Source organism: Hypanus sabinus, chromosome 23 (genome assembly GCF_030144855.1).
Source record: "Hypanus sabinus isolate sHypSab1 chromosome 23, sHypSab1.hap1, whole genome shotgun sequence".
Lineage (NCBI taxonomy): Eukaryota > Metazoa > Chordata > Chondrichthyes > Myliobatiformes > Dasyatidae > Hypanus > Hypanus sabinus.
In genome coordinates this window covers 20,123,459-20,148,828 of record NC_082728.1, presented here as the reverse complement: position 1 = coordinate 20,148,828, position 25,370 = coordinate 20,123,459, and the positions used below count along the sequence as shown (strand labels likewise).

At 42.9% G+C, this 25,370-nt stretch overlaps 1 protein-coding gene across 1 annotated transcript in view; it reads left to right on the top strand.

Moving 5' to 3' along the window:
- Window positions 1-13,111, top strand: part of LOC132380343 (E3 ubiquitin-protein ligase rnf213-alpha-like) — a 163,611-nt gene extending 150,500 nt beyond the window's left edge. The window contains exons 72-75 of the mRNA XM_059949090.1: window positions 1,057-1,254; window positions 4,178-4,267; window positions 9,343-9,521; window positions 12,129-13,111. Of these exons, the coding sequence (XP_059805073.1) occupies window positions 1,057-1,254; window positions 4,178-4,267; window positions 9,343-9,521; window positions 12,129-12,273 (612 nt within the window). The 3' untranslated portion in view covers window positions 12,274-13,111. The remainder of the gene's footprint in view (window positions 1-1,056; window positions 1,255-4,177; window positions 4,268-9,342; window positions 9,522-12,128) is intronic.
- The last annotated feature ends 12,259 nt before the right edge of the window (window positions 13,112-25,370 follow it).

Sequence of the window (25,370 nt, the reverse complement as noted above, 5' to 3'; positions counted from 1 at the left end):
GCGCCCCTCCCCATACCCCTCCCATCCATGTACTTGCCCAAGCACCTCTTAAATGTTGCAGTCTAACCCACATCCACCACTTCCGCCGGCAGCTCATTCCACACTCGCACCACCCTCTGAGTGAAGAAGTTCTGCCTCAAATATTTCACCTTTCACCCTAACCTATGACCTCTAGTTCTATTCTTACCTAACCTCAGTGAAAGAAGCTTGCTTGTATTTTCCCAATCTATAATTTTGAATATCTCTGTCAACTCTCCCCTTGTTCTCCCGCAGTCCAGGGAATAAAGTCCTAACCTATTCTATTACGCAGGTCTTCAATTCCTGGCAAAATCCTTGTAAATTTTCTCAGTACTCTTTCAGTCTTAATGTTAATTCAATTGTTTAAATGTTTACCTATCTAAGGTAAACTGGCATACATTAACAGAGCACATATTCTAAAATGCAAGCAATTCTGCAGTTGCTGGAAATCCAGAGAACACACACAAAATGCTGGAGGAACTCAGCAGTTAGAATGATGTCTATGGAAAGGAATTAATGGTCTACATTTTGGGCCAAGACCATTCATCAGGACTGGAAAAGAAAGGGGGAGGAAGCCAGAATAAGGTGCTGGAGGAGGGGAAGGAGTACAAGCTGGCAGGTGATAGGTGAAGCCAGGGGAGATGGTTGCGGATAAAGTGAGAGTCTGGGAGGTGATGGGTAGAAAAGGGAAAGGGCTAAAGAAGGAGGAATCTGATAGGAGAGTGGAAATGTTGTGGAGTCACAAAACCAATCAGAGCGATAGACATATACTGATCAAGCTAACATCTATTTCTTTTGCTTTTCTTGTTGTTCTGCTTTTAACTGCTCTCCTCTTCTTGGGTGTGGTATCCCCAGTTGCTGGATTGTTAGCATTCTTACCACAAGGATGTAAGCTCTGCATTGCATATCCTGCAAACCTCTTCCGTTCTTATCATCCAGATCAACAACCAGCTACTCACTGTACACTTACAGTTGCCTTAATTTCACTCAAAATAAATTAAGTGGAGGATGTTAATCCCTGTTTTCCTCTGTGTTCAGGAAGTATTGTCATCTTCCCACGGCACTGCAGTGACGGCATCATTGAGGTCTTACAGTGACATCTGCGATGCTCTGGATATCATCGAGATTGTCGTTGGATTCCTCGCGACCGCAGGAGGAGCCCGTGATGACCAGCTTCTTACCTATCTCAAAGAAACCCTACGGATGGACCGGCGAGTGTTAGCCTGTGTCAGCAAGGTCAGTGCTCACGGTTGCTATTGCAGTTGCTAGGTAGAAAACACTGCATCTCCAAGACAGAAACAATGTTTTTACCTTTTCGTCTCTAAATTGTCCGAATTAGAATCAGGTTTAATATCACCGGCATTTGTCGTGAAATGTGTTAGCTTAGCGGCAGCAGTACAATGCAATACATGATAGTATGGAAAAAAGATCAATTAATCAATTACATTAAGTATATATATGTATATTAAATAATTACATTAAAGATAGTGTAAAAACAGAAGTAATGAAAGTTAGGTAGTGTTCATGGGTTCTATGTCCATTTAGGAATCGGATGGCAGAGGGGAAGAAGCTGTTCCTGAATCATGTGCAGGAATAGATTATTCCCCTTTGCCATCTGATTATGACAGTATTGCCCTTCATGTGCAGTGAACAGAAGCTGGCAGGGTTTGGCAGGCTGTGTACAGGCAAGATGTTTCCTCTGGTCATGAGGCCTAGAAATTCAGTCTCAGCCTCAGGGCACTGGGTAAGAAGGTGGTGAATTTGTGGAAATTTCGACCATAGAAGCCTGAGGAGGCCAAGTTGCTAGTTATGTTCAAGATGTCTGGACATTAAAAGCTTCATTGGGAAAGGGGAGAGATTAGGGTTTTGATGTTGAGTTTGAGGATCAACCATGATCTTTTTGAATAGCAGAGCAAGCCTGAAGGGCTGAATAGCCTACCCTTCCCCTATTTTTCTATTCCATGTTCCCAACATTCTATTGCTGTTTCATTGACTGAATTTCTTAACAGCAGATGCCTCTAACAATGAGTGGATTGGATAACAACTGGAATTGTCAGGGGGAAGTATTTGGAGAACTCTTACTCGTTTCTCTGAGGGTTTTTCTTGGCACATAAAACCACATTAGTGTCCAGAACCATATTTGTTAGACAATAATCCAGTACGGACTAATAAATATGACTCTGGACACTAATGTGGTTTTAGCAACAGGGGTATTCATGGGCAATGTTCTGTACATATTATAGATAAACAAATTTCTCATCTGTATATTACATAATGAACATTTATGCCTTTTAATTAATGAAATAAGTAGCCCCATAATAAACATTCATACTGCTTTCATGTACAGTACCTACAAAAAGTATTCACCTCCCTTGGAAGTTTTCATGTTTTATTGTTTTACAACATTGCATCACAGTGGATTTAACTTGGCTTTTTTTGACGCTGATCAACAGGAAAAAACCCTTTCGTGTCAAAGTGAAAATAGATCTCTACAAGGTCATCTAAATTAATTACAAATATAAAACACAAAATAATTGATTGCATAAGTATTCACCCCACACCCTTTTTAATATGACACACTAGTGCAGCCAAGTCACATAATTAGTTAAACGGCGATCTGTTTTTGGAGATCTGTGTTGTGTCAAGGTGTTTCAATTGATCGTAGTAAAAATACACCTGTATCTGGAAGGTCCAACTGCATGTAAGTCAGCATCCTGGCAAAAACTACACCATGAAGACAAAAGAACACTCCAAGAAACTCCATGAAATAGTTATTGAAAAGCACAAATTAGGAGATGGAAGCAAGAAAATTTCTAAGACATTGAATATCCCTTGGAGTACAGTTGTCATTCAAGTAATGGAAAGAATATGACACAGCTGTAAATCTGCCTAGAGCAGGCCATCCTCAAAAACTGAGTGACCGTGCAAGAAGGGGACTGGTGAGGGAGGCCAACAAGAGACCTGTGCCAACTCTGAAGGAATTACAAGCTTCAGTGGCTGAAATAGGAGACAGTATATACAACAACTGTTGCCCGGGGGCTTCACCAGTTGCTGCTTTATAGGAGATTGGCAAAGAGAAAGCCACTGTTGAAAAAAAACTCACATGAAATCTCGGCTAGAGTTTGCCAGAGGGCATGTGGGAGACTCTGAAGTCAGCTGGAAGAAGATTCTATGGTCTGATGAAACCAATATTGAGCTTTTTGGCCATCAGACTGAACACTTATGTTTGGCATAAGCTAATCACCACACATCATCAAAAACACACCGTCTCTACCGTGAACCATGGTGATGGCTGCATCATGCTTTGAGGATCCTTCACTACAGCAGGGCTTGGAAGGCTTGTGAATGTAGAGGGTAAAATGAATGCAGCAAAATACAGGAAAATCCAGGATGAAACCCTGATTCAGTGTGCAGGAGAACTGTGACTTGGAAGAAAATTAGTTTCCCAACAAGACAATGACACTGAGCATAAAGCCAAAGCAACACAGGAATGGCTTAAAAACAACGAAGTTATTGCCTTGGAGTGGCCAAGTCAGAGTCCAGACCACAATCCAATCGAGAATTTGTGGCTGGACTTGAAAAGGGCTGTTCACTCACGATCCCTATGCAATCTGACAGAGCTTGAGCAGTTTTGTAAAGAAGAATGTGGAAAAAATCATTGTCCAGATGTGCAAAGCAGATAGAGACAGACTCAAGGCTGTAATTGCTGCCAAAGGTGCATCTATTAAATACTGACTTAAATGGGGTGAATACTTATGCAATCATTTATTTTGTATTTTCGTGATTAATTTAAATCGCTTTGACACTAAAGAGTCTTTCTGTTGATCAGTGTTAAATAAAAGCCAAATTAAATCCACTGTGATTCAATGTTGTAAAACAATAAAACATGAAAACTTCCAAAGGTGGGGGGTAAATACATTTTATAGGCACCGTAACCAATTTATCAGCGAGCACTCACAAAACGTTAAACAGCACATGGATAGACAGCAAGCAAGAGTACAAAGTGTATATGATTCTGCAGCATGCGATCTGCAGTTAATCTATCAATACTGCTAAACACAACCTTGGCTTCCATCAGATCAGTAGCATTATTTACCATTTCGTGTAAATTCCTGGGGCTTTTGTATAATTCGAGATTTTTTTGTACCTTTTCTGCCAGGCATTTGAAGCGTGCAAACTGAAACATGTTATTTCCCTTTGGCAACTTCTCTCATCTCGGAAATCTGAGGTCATGCTGGGCACCAAAAAGGTAACAATACCAACTTTGACTAACTTCTATGGTGGAGAGTACATGGACAGGTTGTGTTACAGCCTGGTATGGAAGTACCAATGCCCTTGGACAGAAAATCCTATAAAATGTAGTGGTTGTGGCCCAGTCCGTCACAGCATTGGGCACATCTGTGTGGAGCAGGAAAGCAGCATTCATCATCAGAGATCTCCATGCCCTTCGCTGCTGCCATCAGGAAGAAGGTATAGCAGCCTCAGGACCCACACCAGCAGGTTCAGAAACAGTTATTACCCCTCAACTGAAGGGCTCTGGAACCATTGGGGATAACTTCACTCAATTTCACTTGCCCTATCACTGAACTGTTCCCACAACCTATGGACTCACTTACAAGGACACTCATCTCATGTTCTCGATATTTATTGTTTATTAATTTATTATTTCCTTTTTCTTTAGTATTTGCAGCATTTGGTGCCTTTTGCACATTGGTCATCTGCTCTGTTGGGTGAAGTCTTTCATCGATTACATTATGGTTCTTGCATTTACTGAGTATGCCCGCAAGTAAACAAACCTCAGGGTTGAATATGGTACTTTGATAATAAATTTACCCTGAACTTTGAACCTGAATTCATGTTAGCAGCACTTTTATTAAACTGAAGCCAAGTAAATTACACAGATTAGAAAAGAGCAATGGCCTGTATATGGGGAGGGAACCTTCATATGATGAATTGTTATAAGTTACACCAGAGGTGTTCTGAATTTACTTGATCCATCTCTTAACACCTCTCTCCCCTTTCTTGATCTCTCTGTCTCCATCTCTGGACATAGACTATTTGCTGACATCTTTTGCAAACTTACTGACTGTACCTCTTCCCACCCTGTCACTTGTATAAATGCTATCCCCTTCTCTCAATCCCTCTGCCTCCACCATATCTGCTCTCAGGACGAGGCTTTCCAGTCTAGAAGGTGTCCTCCTTTTTCAAGAATATTATTTCCCATCCACTGCCATCAAAGCTGCCCTCCATCACACATGCATTTGCCCTCCCACCATCATAACAGGGATAGGGTTCTCCTTGTCCTTGCCTACCACCCCCCAAATATCTGTATCCAGAACTTCATTCTCTGTAACTTTCACCACCTAAGTGAGGTCCTACCACAAAGCACACAGAAGTCAGTCTGGGCCTTCCTGAAACAGAAACCCTGGATCAGTAGTTCCGTGCGAGCAGCACTTACAGTGCGACATCGAGCTTACATTGCAGGAGATCGACTGGAGCTCAGGAAAAACAGATATGATCTGCGCAAAGCTGTGAAACAACAATATAGGGAGAAGATTGAGTTAAGATTCACAACGAATAGCACTTGTGGCGAGGGCTGCATACCATCACAGACTTCAAAGCCGAACATTGTGGTGCCGCCAACATCACACCTCTCTCTCAGATGAGCTCAATCACTTTCACACTCAGTGCGATGTCGCTAACTGAGAGTCTCCGAGGAAAGCCACCACTACAACCTGAAACTTCATCTCTGAGGCTGAGGTACACGGATGTTTCCAATAAACGGACAGTCGCAAGGCTGCGTGACTGGACGGCATCCCAGGGCGAGTACTTAGGATGTGCACAGCACAACCGGCAGGAGTGTCTGCAGAGATTTTAATCTCTCCCTCTCCCAGTGTATAATGCCGTCCTGCTTCAAATTATACAACATTGTCCCTGTAGCAAAAAGGACCAAGGTAACATGCCTGAATGACTGGCGTCCTGTCGCACTCACCTCAATAATAAGCAAAAACTTTAAGAGGCTGGTCAAGGATTACATCTACCACCCATACTGGACCCCCTACAATTTGCCTGCCGACACAACCGATCAACAGATGACGCAATAGCCACTGCTTTACATACCATCCTTACACATATGAATAAGAAGGATACTTCTGTGAGAATGTTGTTCTTGGACTACAGTTCAGCATTCAAAACGGTAGTTCCATCCAGGCTCGACAAGAAGCTCAGAGACCTCACCTTGGCCCTGCCTTGTGCAGCTGGATCCTGGACTTCCTGTCAGATCACCAGCAGGTTGTAAGAGTGGCTCCCTCACCTCCAACCCTCTGATTCTCAATACAGGAGCCCCTCAAGGCTGCATACTGAGTCCCCTCCTTTACTCCCTGTATGCCCATGACTGTATCACCACCCACAGCTCCAATCTGCTAATTAAATTTGCTGACGACACTACATTGATTGGCCTTATCTCAATAACGAGGTGGCTTACAGGGAAGAAGTCATCTCTCCGACACAGTGGTGTCAAGAAAACAACCTCTCCCTCAATGTCGCAAAAACAAAAGAGCTGGTTGTGGATTACAGGAGGAATAGAGGTGGGCTAACCCCTATTGACATCAGTGAATCTAGGTAACCAGCTTCAACCAGCTAGGTAACCAGGGTAAACAGCTTCAAGTTCCTCAGCATCCTCATCACCAAGGACCTCACGTGGTCTGCACACACCAGCTGTGTGATGAAAAAGGCACAGCAGGGTCTCCCTCACCTCAGATGGTTGAAGAGGTTTGGTATGGGCCCCCAAATCCTAAGAACTTTCTGCAGGGGCACAAATGAGAGCATCCTGACTGGCTGCATCACTGCCTGGTATGGGAACTGTATCTCCCTTAATCGCAGGACTCTGCAGAGAATGGTGCCGTCAGCCCAGCTCATCTGCAGATGTGAATTTCCCATGTTTCAGGACTTTTACAAGGACAAGTGTGTAAGAAGAGCCTGTAAGATCACTGGGGATCCGAGTCACCCCAACCACTATCTATTCCAGCTGCTACCATCCGGGGAAACGGTACAACAGCATAAAAGCCAGAATCAACGGGCTCCGGGACAACTTCTTCCACCAGGCCAACAGACTGATGAACTCACACTGACTTGAGTGTACTCTATATTACGCTGACTGTTCTATTTTTTCTAGATTACTATGATTGCACATTGTACATTCAGATGGGGATGTAACGTGAATATTTCTACTGCTCATGTATGTGAAGGATGTAAGAAATAAAGTCAATTCAATACAATTCAATTCTGCTCCCCACCCTCCCTTCCATAGGGATCATCTCTACATATCTACCTTGTCTACTCTTCCCTCACCACTGATCTTCCTCCTGGTTCTTATCCCTGTAAGCATGACAAGTGCAACTCCTTCTCCTACACTTCATCCCTCGCCACTGTTCAGTGCCCAAATAGTCCTTCCCACTGATGCGACACTTCACTTGTCAGTCAGTCAGGCCATCTCTAGTATCTACTGCTGCTGGTGTGGCTTCCTCTATATAGGTGAGGTCCTATACAAATCAGGACCACTTCATCGAGTACCTTCACTGTGTCCACTGCAAAAGGCAGGATCTCCTGGTGTTACCCATTTCAGTTTGACTTTCCATTCCCATTTTGTTCATGGCCTCCTTTAGGATGAGACTTAACTCAGGTTGGAGGAGCAACACCTCATATTCTGCCTGGATAACCTCCACTCTGATGACATGAACGTCGATTTCTCTAACTTCTGGTAATTCCTCTCCACTCCCCTCACTCTCTTCCCTATTCTGGTTACCCTTTCACCTATTCCCTCACCAGCCCAGATTACCCTCCTCCTTCTCTTTCTCCCATGGTCCACTGTCCTCTCCTATTAGATTCCAATTTCTTCAACTCTTTACCTCTTCCACTTATCACCTCCCAGCATCTCACTTCATCAAACCCCTCCTAAACCCGCCCACCTTCCCCGGCACCTATCACCTGCCAGCTTGTACTCCTCCTCCTCCTCCGTCCATCTTCTTATTCTGGTGTCTGCCCTCTTCCTCTCCAGTCCTGATGAAGGGTCTCACCCTGAAATGTCAGCTGTTTATTTCCTCCATAGATGCTGCCTGACATGCTGAGCTGTTCTAGTATTTTCTATGTTGATCAAGATTTCCAGCATCTGCAGAATCTCTTGTATGTGTACTCTAAATCTCACTTGTAGTACATCGTCATGACTCTACAAGGTGTAATTATAGTTATAATTAATTCTAAAATTGTTTTTGAGAGTGAGATTTGCTGTTTATTAAGATTTTGTTTGTCCATTAAACCAACTACAGTTGGGAACAAGAATGCCTGGGAATCCCTCCATTCTCCCTCTTTCTCTCCTTCCCTCTCTTTCCCCTTTCCTCCCTCCCCTTTCCCTTTCCCCCTTTCCTTTCTCTCCCCCTTTCCCTTTCTCTCTCCTCTCCCTTTCTCTCCCCTCTCCCTTTCTCTTTCCCCTCTCCCTTTTTCTTTCCCCTCTCCCTTTTTCTTTCCCATCTCCCTTTCTCCCTCTCTCTCCCCTTTCTCCCTCTCTCCCTCCTTTCTCCCTCTCTCCCTCCTTTCTCCCTCTCTCCCTCCTTTCTCCCTCTCCCCTCCTTTCTCCCTTGCTTTCCCCTCCTTTCTCCCTCCCTTCCCTTTCCCAACAGTCCTAATTTAACCCAATGACAGGATAATTTACAGTGACTAATTAACCTAGTTGGTACACCTTTGGATACTGTGGGAGGGAACTGGAGGACCCGGAGAAAACCCACACGTTTCACAGGGAGGACATGCAGAGACTACTTAAGAGAGGACGCCGGGGTTGAACTCCGAATTCTGACCCCTAAGCTCCAATAGCAATGCGCTAACCACTACGCTCCCATGGCTCTCTCTCTGGTGTTCTAATGTGTGTATATGTTATATATTAGAACACTATTCCATAATGAACAGGCTAACATGCTCCAATAGAGTATTAACACAAGAGAAAGGAAACATTTGATTAAATTATTCCATGTGGTGTTTACACTCTACGCTCCAGTCCTCTTGACCTTCCTTCTAACTGCACAGGTGAATATTCTTTCTTTTTATGCTAATGTGCTTCCTTAGCTTCTCCTTGACGTTACCTATACCGTATACTCAAAATATTCCCCATGGCAGCATGTTCTTTTGGATGTATCGGTTATTTTATATTTATAGTCGAAAACAGTGGTCACTTCAGCATGGAATCCAAATTAGTCAACTAAAATTCTAGTCACATCCGATGTTCCGGAGAATTCAGGGAGATGGAGTTAACATTGGTTCTTTTTGCCCTGACAGGACCCATTTGAGAGAATCCCTGAGACTTATAAGGAACGCTTGCTGCCTACTGAAGAGGCAGAGCTGAAGACATTTTTTGCAACTACTGACATCAATGCATTTCTCTGGGAGCTCCATGAGATCCTGTTGCTGAAGACTACACAGAGCAATGAGGAGGATAACTTCCAACCCAGTTGGGGGTAATGTAGATCTGTAGTTACAGTGCTCCTAAAGGAAACGATGCATCTGTACCGGTGCTCGGCATCTGAAAAAGACATTAAGTTAGGCAGATATATTCTCTTCCCAATGCTGCCTGATTTACTCTCTATTTTCCCTAAAGAATTATAAAATTGAATCAAATGTAAAAATGGCACCCATCAGTGTCTTTCAGTTTCCTGCTGGTTAGCTTGAGGTAATTGTACACCGAAGCTTTTCTGAGAATTGCCTGTCATCCCCTGATAAGTTACAGGAGGGTCAGAACATCTGCATGATTGCCAGATTATTAGAGCTGCATGTTTGGTTGTTGACTCTCCATTGACAGGAAATTCTGGGCTATTGTGTAAAGACATCAAGCTCAAAGTATTTATTAATTTGTGAGAACATTGTCCATCCGATTTATCAACTGATGTATCCAATCTACGTCATGTTGTACTCAGTTTGAGTAGCCTCCAGCCTGACAGCATGAACACTAATTTCTATAACTTGCCATAATTTCTCCCCCTCCCCCTTCTGTCTTTTCCATTCTGCATTCTGGTTCCCCTCATACCACATCCCTTCTCACTAGCCCCTCGCCTCCTTCTGGTGCCCCTCCTCCTTTCTCCCACGGCCCATTCTCCTCTCCTATCAGGTTCCTTCTTTAGCCCTTTAACTTTTCCACCTATCACCTCCCAGCTTCCCACTTCATTCCCCCCCCCCCCCCCCCGGCAACCTATCACCTCCCAACTTGTATTTCTTCTCTTTTTATTCTGGCTTCTTCCCTCTCCTTTTCCAGGACTGATAAAGGGTCTCACCCCAAAATATTGACTGTTTATTCCCCTCCTGGCCTGCTGAGTTTTTGTAGCATTTTGTGTGTTGCTCAATATATTAACTCAGCTGATCATGGTATCCAATGAGATTGTTCATATTATCTCTAAATTATTCTAAATGTCAGCTAAACTTTGAACCAATGGCTACCACTGGAGAAAAAAGCTAAACTTTTGAGCACTCAAATCCAAATTTCTTTATTTTAGTTGGAACTTAAAATTATTTAACATTTAGCGAAAACTCGATGTCTTGTATTTAACTTCTTATAGAAACTCAAGTGAGCCTATTAATAATTTTGGTATAGCCCTTCCCTGCTGCAATCTTTCTTTCTCTTTTCCTTCCTTATGAACTCATCCTCTTTGAATCTTGATTTATTGTCTGGCTTGCTTTACATCTGGGTGCCATAGACAGAAAAAAACACATTTAAAATCTTTGGAAGCTGGAGGCTGATTTTCCCGGTGGGTTACGCAGTGAATAGATGACATTTTTGAGGTGGGGATCCAGTGTTTTTCAGAGTTTGCTGTGGTCCAAAATTTCCAACAGGACATGAGTCAGCTATTCACAGAACAGGCTTTATATTAGGAGAAAGACAATGAAACTGCACAATGCAAGCTATTCCCTTTTATTTAATCCAAAACAATGTTATGCTACTAGCAAAAGGGCTGGATGACATTTACATACCAATTGTTACCTGGAGATGGATCATTTTGATAGAAGTAGAAATCTTAAAATGTGTTTTCTACGTTGGATTAGAATGTGCAGCATCTGTTCCCCCAACAAGCCTTGCCCTTCAAAGGATAGCTGCCCTGCAGTGGTGCTGATCCAAGCCTTGCAGGGCCACATGGAATCATAGATTCACACTTTTGGCCTACTATGTCTAAGCCACATGTTGCACAAATCTACACTAATCCCATTCTAGGTCATTAGCTTTCAGTTCAAGTAACTGTCCAGATGCTTCTTAAATGTCATGGTAAGACCTGCCTCCACTGCTTCTTCAGGGAACATTTTCCAGACTCCAATCACTTTGTGTGAAAAAAATTCCAAAGAACAGGGAGGACTTCCTTAATGTCCTGGGTGATACTTAATTTCTCATCAACATCTCGAAAACAGATTCTCTGGTCACCATCACATTGCCGATTATGAGAATTTGTTTGCATAAGTTGGCTGACGAATTTCTCAGATTACTTCAGAATTATTGGTTAGAATAAAGCTGGGTGTTACTTTATTGAATTAACAAACTGGGAGATGAGAACCTGAGTTATAGGAAATGTTGAATAGGTTAGGATCTTATTCCCTGGAGCATAGTATGAGTGGAAATTTGACAGAGGAAAACAAAATTATGAGGGGTATAGATAGGGTAAATGCAAGCATGCTTTTTCCACTGAGGTTCAGTGAGACTACAGCTAGAGGTCATGGGTTAAGGATGAAAGATGAAAGGGAACATGAGGGGGAACTTCTTCGCTCAGAGGGTGGTAGGAGTGGTGGATGCTAGTTTGATTTTAACATTTAAACGAAGTTTAGCTAAGTACATGAATGGGAGGGATATGGATGGCTATTGTCCAGGTGCGGGTCAATGGGAGTAGGCAGAGCAATAGGTCAGCATGGACCAGATGGGCGGAAAGGCTGCACTGTGCTGCAGTGAGCTACGATATGATGAACTGAGTGGCTGCCTTTGTATAACTGGCTGTAAAATAGATTGTGATTTGTTGAGGTTGAGAGAGATATTACATAAATACAACCTTTAATGTTCAATGTTGGTAACACTGATTTTGTTTTTCTTTCAGTCTCAATCACGTTCTTTCAAATTACCTGGACACCAAAGGTGCCGACACCCTCCGAGGATTGGAAGAAAATCTTCCTGGTGGAATAACTCTAGCAAAAGGAATCCACACATGGATACTTGCAGTAGATTTCAGGAAAGCCATCTGACAGGGTCGCTCATGCAAATATGCAGCATCGTTTCTGCACTGCTGTTTTAGTGATGATGAAATTGGGTAAATTCCTGTTGCTGTGAGATTGGAATAGTGCTCTTATTCAATATCAGTATATTGCACTAATTTCACAGGTGACTACTTGTAAGTGAATTAGCTTACATTAAATATACTGTAGAAGGAGACAATTCAATAATTTCCTGAATGGGTTATACAATGGGAAATATTCTTAAAGTGGAATATTGTCACTTACATTGAAAATGTATACTGTTTCGATTACGAAACAGTTCATTTAAAATTGTACAAAGTGGTAGGCCATTTAAATAGAATAACAAACTTGACAACTTCCCAAATTACTGCAGTGAACATATGCCAGCATTTGGTTTTCAGGTACCATAGTTCTATGCTGAAGTCTCAGGAGATGTGACTGCATTCATTTCTGGGTCAAATTGAGAATAAATTACCTCCCCAGAAGTAAACCACAGATGCTGGAGATCTGAAATAGAAGAGCTGGCCCCTTTGGTAGAAGTCTTGCCTCACCTTAATCCCGCCCAGACCTGTTGATGCTGTCTATTGCATTTTGCAACTGATCCACTTTCCTCCCACATAACAAAGCTGCACAGCTCAGTTAGTTGGCCACAGTAATTTGTCCCTCGTGTTGAGGTGAGTGGTCGAATCTGGAGGGAGATTGATGGGAATGTGGGGCAGAATAAAATGGAATCTCTGTAAGTTAGATGGTCTATGTGAACTCTGTGGGCCACGGGGCTTTATTTTCTGCATTGTTTGTGAAAATGCTGGGAAGGTGCTGATGAAAATAAAAACTCTTTAGAAAGCTGCTCACGTTTTTTATTTAAGTGTACCTGTCTGGTAAGGTGCATGGATTTGGATTGATTTTAATCTGTCGGTACACTTGGTAGATGGGTCGATTGCCATGATTATTCTATTGCTAATGAAAAGTCTGATTGACTCTCATGTACAATTACCAATAGATAGTTGTCTAGTTTTAATTTACTAAGAGCATGGAATCGGGTGGCGCAGAGCAGGGATTGTGGCGGCAGAGGAAGAGCCATCCAGGGCATGATTAATGGAAAGTGTTCAGGCTCTGGGGAGAAGGGAGGAGGACATTGTCAACAAGACATTGGGAATTTGATTACACACTTTCTGTTGGCCTGTAAGCTCCAACATTATTTATAATTGTTCACTGGGCTTCTTTTTTCCACCTCTTAGAAGCTTGGTGATCACAATAAAATTCCAACACTTATCAAGACTCGGACTCTGGTCCAAATGAGGAGTCATTTCTAACCAGGACGACAGACACCTAATTTGAGGTCCACTGGGGTTCAGTGTGGACATCTCATTTTTGGTGCCACTGTCACTTGCATTGGAAGACAAAGCGAACCAAAGTCTAGATGTCTTTGTTTGATTAGAAAGAAAATGCAAGTTGTTTTTAGTTGGTTTCTTTGCATTTAGTCTTGTTAAGTCTCAAGACTTTTTTCCAACAGGATCATGCACAGATGGAATATCTGTTTTGTTGATTTTTCACTGATTTCCCCCATGTGCTCTGGTTTCCTTCTTTATCTGTGTATTGGTAGACAAATTGGCCCCAGTGTGTAGATAAGTGGCAGAATCTGATAGGAGTGCAGGGAGAATAGTGTACAGGGAAGATTAATGAGGGGTCAGGATTACTCTCTGAACTGATATTGACTCAATGAGCCAAATGTTTTTTACTTTGTCATAAGAAAATATGGAGAACCCAGCATGGTGTTGGACCAAGACTTTTGACAATTTAACAATTTAACAATTCAACATGTTCATGGCTAATCTGTATTCTAATTAAAAACAGAACACTCAAAGCTCCTGCAGATCAAGCAGCATCTGCTGAAAGAGGAGCAGAAGGCCATTGTCTTAACAATATTTTACACACTTGATGCCAAAAATTGTATTCAAGGTATTCTGATAAATGTTATGACTGACTTTAATGGTTTTCATGTGGGGGAGTTGTCCAGGTTTCCATTAGAGTTTCTGTGAAGGAATCCTTCCTGACTTTGTGTCTAAATGATCTGGTTCCAATTTCAAGATGAGACCTTATTTTGTTCCGGACCACTTCAGCAAAAGAAATAGTCCCCACTATTTTATGGGAAGAAGGCAGGAGATTGGGGATGAGAGGGGAAGGGATCAGCCGTGATGAAATTGCGAAGCAGACTTGATGGGCCAGCTGGCCTAATTCTGCTCCTATATCTTAGTCTGTTTTATCATTTAATGAATCTTTACTATTATAATGATTTAGAAATCATTCTGCTGGCCTGCAAGCTCAACTATCTAGTCTTTGATTTTATTATCCTCAAGGTCACCTGTCAGCTTCCTATTTTCGCATATGAATAAACGGAGCTGCCCTGAGCTCTGCTTATAACTACAGACACCCATTCCAGGGAGCATCCTAATGAATCTCTTCTGCATTCTTTGCAATGCTACCACATTGTTCCTGTTGTGCAGTGACCTGAACTGGAGTAGTAATTGTCCTGTAGGTGCAGCTAACCAAGGTTTTGTAAAGCTGAAACATGATACCCCATCTCTAATACTCATTGCCTTGGCGTCTGAAGACAAGCATATCAAATACCTTCTTCCATACCCTTTTCAACTATGTCACCATCTTCAGGGAAAGATGAACTTGCACACCAAGCTCCCTCTGTACAAGAATATTCTTGACATCCCTGTCATATACTGTATATGGCCTTTTAGTACTTGACCTCCTAGACTGCACTGCCTCACACTTATCTGAATTAAATTCCATCTGCCACCACACCACCCAGCTTTTCAACATCTCTCTGCATCCTTTCACTTTTTTTCTCTACTAGCTTCTATTCTAACAATTTTTGCGATATCAGCAAGCTTACTAATCAGTGCACCTGCTTTCTCATCCCAGCTAAATACATACTCAGTAGCCACTTTATTAGGTGCATATGTACACCTGCTCATTGATGCAAATATCTAATCAGCCAATCATGTGCCAACAACTCAATGTATAAAAGCATGCAGACATGGTCAAGAGGTTCAGCGGTTGTTCAGACCAAACATCAGAAAGGGGAAGAAGGGTGATCTAAGCGACTGTGACCGTTGGTGCCAGATGGGGTGGTTTGAGTATCTCAGAAACTGCTGATCTCCTGGGATTTTCATGCAGAACAGACTCTAGAGTTCACAGAGAATGGTGTGAAAAACAAAAAAAAATCCAGACAGTGCTAAAAACAAATGTTAATGATAGAACTCAGGGGAGAATGGCCAGACTGGTTCAGACTGACAGGAAGACAACTGTAACTCAAATAACCACACGTTACAACAGTGGTGTGCAAAAGAGCACCTCTGAATATACGTCATGTCGAACCTTGAAGTGAATGGGCTACAATAGCAGAAGACCACACTGGGTTCCACTCCTGCACTTAATAAAGTGGCCATTAAGTGTACTTCTAACAAACAACAAAGGTGCCAGCTCTGATCTCTGTGGTAAAACACAGGTTACAGAATTCCAGTGGGAAAAGCACCTCTCATCCACTACCTTCTGATTCCCATTGCCAAGCCAATTCTGTATACAGTTTACAATAACGTCTTGGATCCCATGTGTCCTAACCTTCTGCACCCTCCAACTGTGTGATAAATGTATCAAAAGTCCAAGTAAACCATATTTATCAACCTGCCTGCATTAATTTTCTTAACTACCTCTACAAATACCTGAATCAGATCTGTGAGACAGGATTTCTGCTGCACCAAACCATGCTGACTCCCAATCAGCCTGTACCCTTCTAAATGAATGTAACTCAGAAACTTTTCCAATAATTTTACTACTATTGATGTTAAGGTTCAGTATCCTGTGGTTTCCAGGACTGAGCACCACTGACCTTTTTGTAAAAGGGAACAGCATTTCATTATCTCTCTATCTTGTGGTACCTCACCTGGGACTTGCAAAAATGCAAAAATCTCTGTTAAGGCTCCACAGACCTCTTTGGTGAAAAGATCGGAGACTTTTCTCTAATACTTCAAATCATACACATTCAATGTCTTTTTCACAATATAAAGCTCAATTAATTTGGGGGTTGATGTGCCTGATCCTCATTTGTTCGTGTTTTTGTGTGGGAGGAGGGATTTGATGTGTTTGATCAGTTTTGTTTGTATATTTTGGGTGGGTGGAGGGATTTGGGGGTTGATGTGCCTGCTCCAATATGTTTGTTTTTTTTTAGCTGGGGGGGGGGGTGGATTTGGATGTCGACGTGTTCGTTCTGTTTCGTTCAGCCTGTGTGCAGGAGGAGGGATTTGAGGGTTGATGTACCTGTTCCAGTTTTGTTCTTTTTTTGCTGGGGAGGGGCAGGATTAGGCGATTGATAATTGTGCTACCTTTCTTTTTCTTTCTTGGCTTCCTGCTTACCCAGAGAATTGAAGAATTTCAGAGTTGTATACCCTGATAATAAATGAACCTTTGAACCTTTGAATTAATTAGAAAGATCACAGATCTCTATCTATTCATCCAATTTCATTAGTAAAAGAGTTGAAACATGCCACACATTATTAAATCATTACACATGAAATATAACAGTCAAATAAACACGTTGGGATGCATGACTCCAGCAAGATCTTGCTTCAATTCCATGATGCAGAAGACTATGGCAGTAAATTATCCCAAACACTTTAAACTAAGCAAAGTTGATTTATATGCACAATTTATGTAGAAAATATGTGAAAATGGATCTAACATCTGGCAACTCAATCCAAAAAGAATTTGTCAATGTAACACACTTCCTTTCTATTAGTTTCATATATTTTCACTGTGAGTGTTTCATTAAGAATTGAAATTCATTTCAGATTTAATTGCCTTTTATTTTGTAGGAGTATTTTAAAATAACCTGTCTACTTAGTCTTGGAATTTATTGATCTGAATGGCTTTAATTTTTTGACTGTTTTAAGTTTGTAAAGGCTCATTTTAAGAAATGTTACAACCGATAAAAGTCTTATTTATTTGATTTGAGTGACTGTTTCAATTATTAATAGTAATTCTCTGAACAAATACAGAGATTGTGGACCCTCTCATCAGGAGTGAATTTCTATTGTATCATAAACAGCCTTGAAGGTGTACAATGGTGTAAATGAATAGAAAGGTTGCTCAAATCTTTTGAGTAGATTACACATATTGGATTGTAGAACCTTGTCAATTTTTGGTCTTGGGTGTCATGAAGTCCTGGTGACCCCATAATCACCAAACCTACTTCAGTGATGACATATTGAGTTCAGTTGTGAGACAAGAATGCACTCACTGAGGGGTAGCTGTGGCTCACAAATTCAGTAATTTCTTTGTGTTTCTGATTTGTCTCAATTGAGGATCAGTCTGCAGCATTCTTGTCCCTCAGTCAGATTATCATCTTGGTTCAAGTTGTGTTCTAAGAGGCTTTGCCTAAGCTGTAGGCTGCTGCTCCAGAATAGCACTATAGGAAATCCACCCGGTTATCTAAAACCTCTCACGTGGACCTAAAAGCTTCAATGTTACAATTTTGAAATAGAGTTGGGACAGTATTTTTGGTGGTATTTATCCCTTATTTTTGTTTTTAACAAAAGTTATCAGAACTTTCTGGGAATCACCAGCAGTTCAGAGGTTAAACTGCCAGTATTTTCATGTCAGGATTCCTGCATCAACTTTCAAGTCCAGATCTTGCCAGTAGCACTCAAACATTAATTCTAAGTACATAATACTAGAGGACATAGATTTAAAAGAAGGGGGAATGTGATTTTGAGAGAAGGAGACTTCCTTCACCCAGATGGTAGTAAATATATATCACTGAGCACACCTACATTGAGTTCTGCCACAAGAAAGCGTCCATCATCAAGGACCCCCACCATCCAGGCCATGCTCTATTCTTATGACAATCATTGGCCATGAGATGCAGAAGAAGCCTTATGTGATATATTACCAGGTTCAGAAATAGTTCTTACTCTATGAATATAAGGCTCCTGAACCACCATGGATAACTTCACTCAGCACAACTCTGTGAACTAATTCTACAACCTACAGATTTGCTTTCAAGGAATCTACAACTCATGTTCTCAGTATTATTTTATTTGTACAACTTGTCTTCTTTTGCACACTGGTTGTCGTCCTTTGTTTATGTATAGTTAGATTCTATTGGATTTCTTTATGTTCCTGCAAAATGCCTGTAAGAAAACTGAATTGCAATGAGTTGCATGGTTACATATACATACTTCGATAATAGATTTTACTTTGACTTTGATATACAGAAAACATTACCTGAGAGATTGAAGCTGAGTCTCTAACAGCATTCAAAAAGTTTCCAGATATGCACCTGGTTCACTCAGGTATAAAGGGTTATGAACCAGGTGCTAGGAGAAGGGATTAATATGGTTAATGCAGACATTTCAGGCTGAATGGCCTGTTTCTATGACTCAGTGACTACTCATGTCGTCCAGCTGTGGACGGTGGGAGTTATATAGGGGAATCTGCTGCTGAATCTACACTAGGTAAGAATCCTCTCTAGTGAAGAAAATCCGTGAGGGACTCACTTTAGTTTGAGGTCATTTACATCTGATCGAATTTACTGACTTTCCTTCAGTTTCACCATTGCCTAAAACTGCTTTTGTTTTTTAATTATACAAATTTTAAAAGTAATTTCATAACATTGTAGATGCATCCTTATTTTTAAATAGTTTTTGGAAGTTTCTGAATGTCCTATTGATGGGGTTTGTTTTAGTGTCTCCACAGTATAGTCCCATGCTCGGTCTTGCTGCTTTCAAACAGGTTGGCTTCAAGCAGCAAGCTCTTGTTTTTGTTAATTTTCTGTGAATAATGCATTGCAGGTACAGATGGCATTCATTCCCCAGCCTTAACTCTCTTGTGGATGAGGGTGAGTTGTCCTCTTGACCAATTGCATTCCTTCTGGTGAAGTTGGTCCCTCAGTGGTTTAGAGGAGGGAATTCCAACAGTTAGAGTCAGAAGGACTGAGAATACACTACCAAGAGGATATGAAAAGAGGAGGATAACGTGTGAGAATGTGCCTCTGTCTCTGTTTCCCCTGCCCTTCACTGTGGGACTGCTCACAAGTTTGGAAAAAGGCTGTCAGACGATCCGGGTTAAGTGACTGTTTTTTTAAAAATGTAGCACCCACTACAGCCATTGGTAGAGGGAATGAGTGTTTGGTATGAAGGACAGAGTACCAATTCAATCGTTATCCTGATGGCAAAGAGCTTCGAGGACCAGGCAATTGAAGAGTATTCCAAAATGCTCCTGACTTGTACCGTGTGCTTGGTAGAATACCAGGGTGGATAATGGCCAGTCACCCTGTCCTTTTCTCAGCCCAAGGACATAAAAATCCCAATCAGATTTATTGCCGCTGGCATATGTCATGAAATTTATTGTTTTGTAGCAGCAGTACAGTGCAATACATAAGAATGACTTTAAACTACAATAAGGACATATAAAAAAACTAAGTTGTACAAGAAGAGAGGAAAATGGTGAGTTAGTGTTCATGGATTCATGAATCTGAAGGAACAGGGGAAGAAGCTGTTCCTAAAACATTGAGCAAACACGAGGAAAAATGCAGATGCTGGAGATTCAAACAACAACACACACAAATTGCTGGTGGAACACAGCAGGCCAGGCAGCATCTATAGGGAGAAGCGCTGTCGACATTTCAGGACGAGACCCTTCGTCAGGACGACAGCGCTTCTCCCTATAGATGCTGCCTGGCCTGCTGTGTTCCACCAGCATTTTCTGTGTGTTGTTTGAATTTTCAGCATCTGCAGATTTCCTCGTGTTTGCTCTTTAAATTCTACTGCGAAGCCTCTGCCAGTGATGCCTACACTGAAGAAGTTTAAATCTTCTCTTCGACGGGAGTTCAGTGAAACCCTCTCTCGCTGCTCCCCATCTATATTTCCTTCAGCCCTTCAACTTTTCGATCATTTTTTGACCCAGCCCCGCTATTACAGCCATATATCCTTCCTTGGAACGTGTCTCCGCCGCCAACTGACTCCAGTTGGCTTCAGGATCCGTTTTTGAGCTTCTCAATTTGGACCTTCTGAGGATCCCAAATCAGTCCTGACGAAGGGTCTCGGCCCAAAACGTCGACAGCGCTTCTCCCTATAGATGCTGCCTGGCCTGCTGTGTTCCACCAGCATTTTGTGTGTGTTGTTGCCTAAAACATTGAGTATGTGTCTTCAGGCTCCTGTACCTTTCCCCCCAAGGTATTAATGAGAAGAGGACATGTCCTAGTTGGTGTGGGCCCTTAGTAACAGATGCCGCCTTCTTGAGTCATCGCCTTTCGAAGATGGTCTTGATGGTGGGGAGGATGTGTGTTGGCTGAGTGTACAGCCCTCTACAGCTTTTTCCGATCCTGTGCATTGGCAACTCCGTACCAGATGGTGATGCAACCAGTCAAAACGCTCTCTACGGTACATATGTAGAAACCTGCTGGGGCTTTAGGTGAGATGCCAAACCTCCTAATGAAGTATATAGCCAACTGCTCAGAATACAAAATCCCCACAAACTCCTAATGTAACAAAGCCACTCAGAATACAACAGTGTTTAGAAGACAACAGGAACAATAAAAGTCCTGCCAAGTGCACCATTTCCAAAAAGTGTCGTGCAGAGCTTCAGACTTGTGTCTGGACCCACGTTATTCAATGAACGGGTGGAGTTTTTATCAACAGCAATAATAGAGACATCTTTATCTGATTATCTCCAGTATTTACGTTTTTCTCTCACCAGGTGGCATTGTGTATCATGTTGCTGAAATGTTATTCCGACTTCATGAGGTCGGCGTGCAGATACACTGACACAGCACAGCTGGAAAATAGTTTTCACCGCATTGTTGCAAAGATTATCCGATAGAATCATGAATGTCCCAGATGGAAGCAATTGGGTTAAAATACCTTGCAGACCAATAAAGAGCAATACAGATTACTCCCACATCCTAGATCTCAATCCATAGTGTTTAGTCGGAGTATAAAGAACTCACGCAGGTCCTTTATTTCAAATGAATTGAAGTTGTTCATCTTCGTCGCCCTTGAGGGAAGTGAATTCTAGACCACCACCATCGACTGGATGAATAAATTGTTATTCTAATCCTTCTCCCTGTTGCATTCAATGACTGCTCAGCTAGGAGGTCGCTTAGTAAGTTTCGGCGCAAGTGCGCTAACCGCAATGCTACCGCGCCCATTCTGACCGAGGTACGGTTCGGGTTCGAGAGCTGTGGGTCTGATCCTCGGACGCTGGGAAAGCGCAGCAACGCCTCCAACACAACCCTCAGGCTCTGTTAGTTGTTGATGAAATACGACACGTTTCACTGATGTCTCAGTGTTTTAATGTAGACGCGACAAACAAATCTAATCTTTCATCTTTATCCACGACTTGCATCCAAGTCAGGATAATGCAGGAGTTGAAGGGAAACTTGCTGGTGGTGGTGGTATTTCCTAGTCCTTGCATCTCTTTTCCTTCTAGCTTTTAGAAACTGCAAATATAGGGATTCTTGTTGCGAGTTCAGCCTTCCTAGATCACATTTCCAACCAGGAGGTGGCAGCTTGGAGTCCCAAGTCAGCATTCTTGTCGAAATTGAAGGCTCCTGGGGAGTTCCGGCCACCTTCCACGCACCAACGTGTTTGCCTTTCTGTCATCTGCAGTTTTTGAAGTAAAATGTCATGCAAAAGGTACAATGGTATCATGATCCCCGGTATTCCAGAGATCTAGAATAATGCGATAGGTGTGAGGATGGTGCTCATCTGGAAACACCGGATTCCATGTTATTCTGTTCTGTAAGAGGACTCACTCCTGGTTAGTATTCAGATGGGAGACTTCCAACCAATCCCGGATGAGTCAGTTTAAGTGCAGAGGGGATGGACTCTGTGCCCCCACAGTCAATTCTGATACAAAGTATTTCAGTGCACCTCCGGTGGCCCGAATTCGCAAAAGGAGCTTTGACTTAGATTTTGACAAGATGGTCAGCCTTGGGACTTTAATCTGCCACCTCCTGGTTGGGAACGTGATCTCGGAAGATAGTTCAAAGCAGAACTGCCATATATTTCCAGTGTTAATTATTCCACTGTGATGAACTACATATACCTGTCTGGACATGCCCCCCCCCTCCCTGCTGACTGCTCCCGTGGCTCCTCCCACAGACCCCGGTATAAAGGCGATTGGAGACACAGCCCCTTCCTCAGTCTCCAGGATGTTGTGTGGTGGTCACTTGCTGCTTGTACTTTCTTCCAGCCAATAAAAGCCTACCTTAACCCACGTCTCTGGTGCATCATCCACAATGTCACTTCTTGCAGCATTTTTGTGAAGTTTATCAAGAGTACACAGGTCCACGTGGGCCATTCCCTAACTTATAAAGGAATATAAAGAACCTTATCCCAGAGGGCCTGTCAGATTCCAGAGCCAATATTCTTCATCTTGACATTCATTGGGGTCACTTGCATTCAAAAGTACTGTCAAGGAGGCCCAATCCACAAATATCAAAGGTGAATATGTTCTATGCGGGCTTACCAGAAGCCTCTGTCCTCCATTAAAACTAGAAATTACAGGAAAGAACCTAGAACATTTTTACTGCCCACCAGGTCAGCTGGCAGCTGGTATTAGTCAACTTGAAGGTATGTTGCAGTTCAGGTGTTACTCTGCTGTGTCTGTGTTTGGAAGCTGAATGAATGATGACAAAAAGGACTGTGAATGCTGGAATCTGCAGCAACACTCAAAAGCTGGAGCAGCTCAGTGGGTCAGGAGCATCTCTGAAGGGGACTGGGCAAGTGACATTTTGGGCTGAGACCCTTTGTCAAGACTGGAGCTCCAGATCAGTCCAGATGAAGGGTCTGAACCTGAAACGTAGACAGTCCGTTTCCCTCCGTGGATGCTGCCTGGCCTGTTGAGATCCTCAAGTGTATTCTGAGCTGGTAATTGAATGAGTTGAATTAATTTGACTTTATTACTTACATCCTTCATATCCATGAAGAGTAAAAATCTTTACGTTACGTCTCTGTTCAATTATAGTGATTTATAGTGCAATGTGCAATTATAGTAATTTATAATAAATATTATGTACAACAGGATAGTCAATATAACATAGAAATATAGTTGTATCAGTGTGAATTAATCAGTCTGATGGCCTGGTGGAAGAAGCTGTCCCGGAGCCTGTTGGTCCTGGCCTTTATGCTGCGGTACCGTTTCCTGGATGGTAGCAGGCGGAACAGTTTGTGGTTGGGGTGACTCGGGTCCCCAGTGATTCTTCGGTTCCTTTTTACACACCTGTCTTTGTAAATGTCCTAAATAGTGAGAAGTTCACATCTATAGATGTGCTAGGCTGTCTGCACCACTCTCTGAAGAATCCTGCGATTGAGGGAAGTACAGTTCCCATACCAGGCATGATACAGCCAATCAGGATCTCTCAGTCATGCCCCTATAGAAAGTTCTTAGGTGTAGGTTGTGGTAAACTACATATACCTGTCTGGACACGCCCCCTGCTGACTGCTCCTGTGGCTCCTCCCACAGACCCCTGTATAAAGGCGATTGGAGGCTCTGCTCCCCAGGGGAATGGACAGGTGGAGAGGGAGAATGCCACTGTGTGGAAGGCCACACTCTTAGCCCTCAGGTCAAAGGGATTACCGGTCTCTCGCTGGCAGGAGGTCCTCCCCGAGGCACTCCACTCCATCTGCCCCCTGTTATGCACATCCACCAATGCCACCCCTCATGAGCAACTCTTTTCTTTTCCCAGGAAGTCTGCCACTGGGACCACCCTACCGGCTTGGCTGACATCCCCAGGGCCAGTGCTGCTCCAGAAACATGCGAGGAGTAATAAATACTCCCTGATAGTCGAGAGGGTTCACCTACTTCATGCGAACCCCCAGTATGCCTATGTGGTCTGACCTGATGGGCGGGAGAACACGGTCTCCGTCTGTGACCTGGCGCCCGCAGGAGCACCAGACCCCTACCCCAAACACTCCACGGTGACTATGAACCCCGTACACACTGATGTATATACCCACGAGACACCGCGCACGCCCAGCCCTACACAGATTCCTCACGACACTCCCATACCGGGCGCCACACACACGCATGAAGGATTACTGATGCCTAATGGGCTGGCACATCTAGTCAGGCCGGAGCCAGCACAACCACCATCACCGGTACAATCACCACCGGTGCTACGTAGATCGCAGCGACAGACTTGACCGCCTGATAGACTTGACTTGTGAATATACTTGTAAGAAACTTCGCCCGTGGGGACTCTCTTTTAAAACAAAGGGGAGGTGAATGTGGTAAACTATGTATACCTGTCTGGACATGCCCCCCTGCTGACTGCTCCTGTGACTACTCTCACAGACCCCTGTATAAAGGCGATTGGGGGCACTGCTGATCCCTCAGTCTCCAAGATGCTGTGCTCCCTTTTGCTGCTAATAAAAGCCTATCGTTCACCTCCCGTCTCCAAGAGTTATTGATGGTGCATCATAGGTGTAGGTTGCTTTGCATCTGCAAAGTGAATAAAGAATTCTGGCTGGAGGCCTGTGACTAATGGTGTTGCCCAGGAGTTGGTGCTAGGACCATTGCTATTTATTATCTATTTCAGTCATTTGGATGGGTATGTACAAGGTATGGTCAGTGTTCGTGAGTGACACTGAAAAGGGTGGTGTCACTGACAGTAAAGATGGTTATCAGGATTTGCTGAAGGATATTAATCAGTTGGGTAAGTGGGCTCCAGAACGGCAAACGGAGTTTAATTCAAATAGGCCTGAGATGTGGCATTTTGGGAAGACAGGTGAAGCTGGGACTTTCACAGGGAACTGCAGGGCTCCAGGGAGAACTGGAACACATAAGGAACTAGGAGTGCAAGTACATGGCTCCCTGAAAATGGTGTCATTCGTAGATAGGCCTTTGGTACATTGGCCTTCATCAGTCAGAGTATTGAGTACAGACGTTGGGGTGTTTTGTTGCATAGTACAAGACGTTTGTGAGACTGCATTTGGAATGTGATTTTGGTCATCCTGCTATAAGGAAGGTGCCATTAAACTGGAAAGAGTGCAGAGGAGATTTACAAAGGTGTTGCAGGGACTTGAGGGACTGAG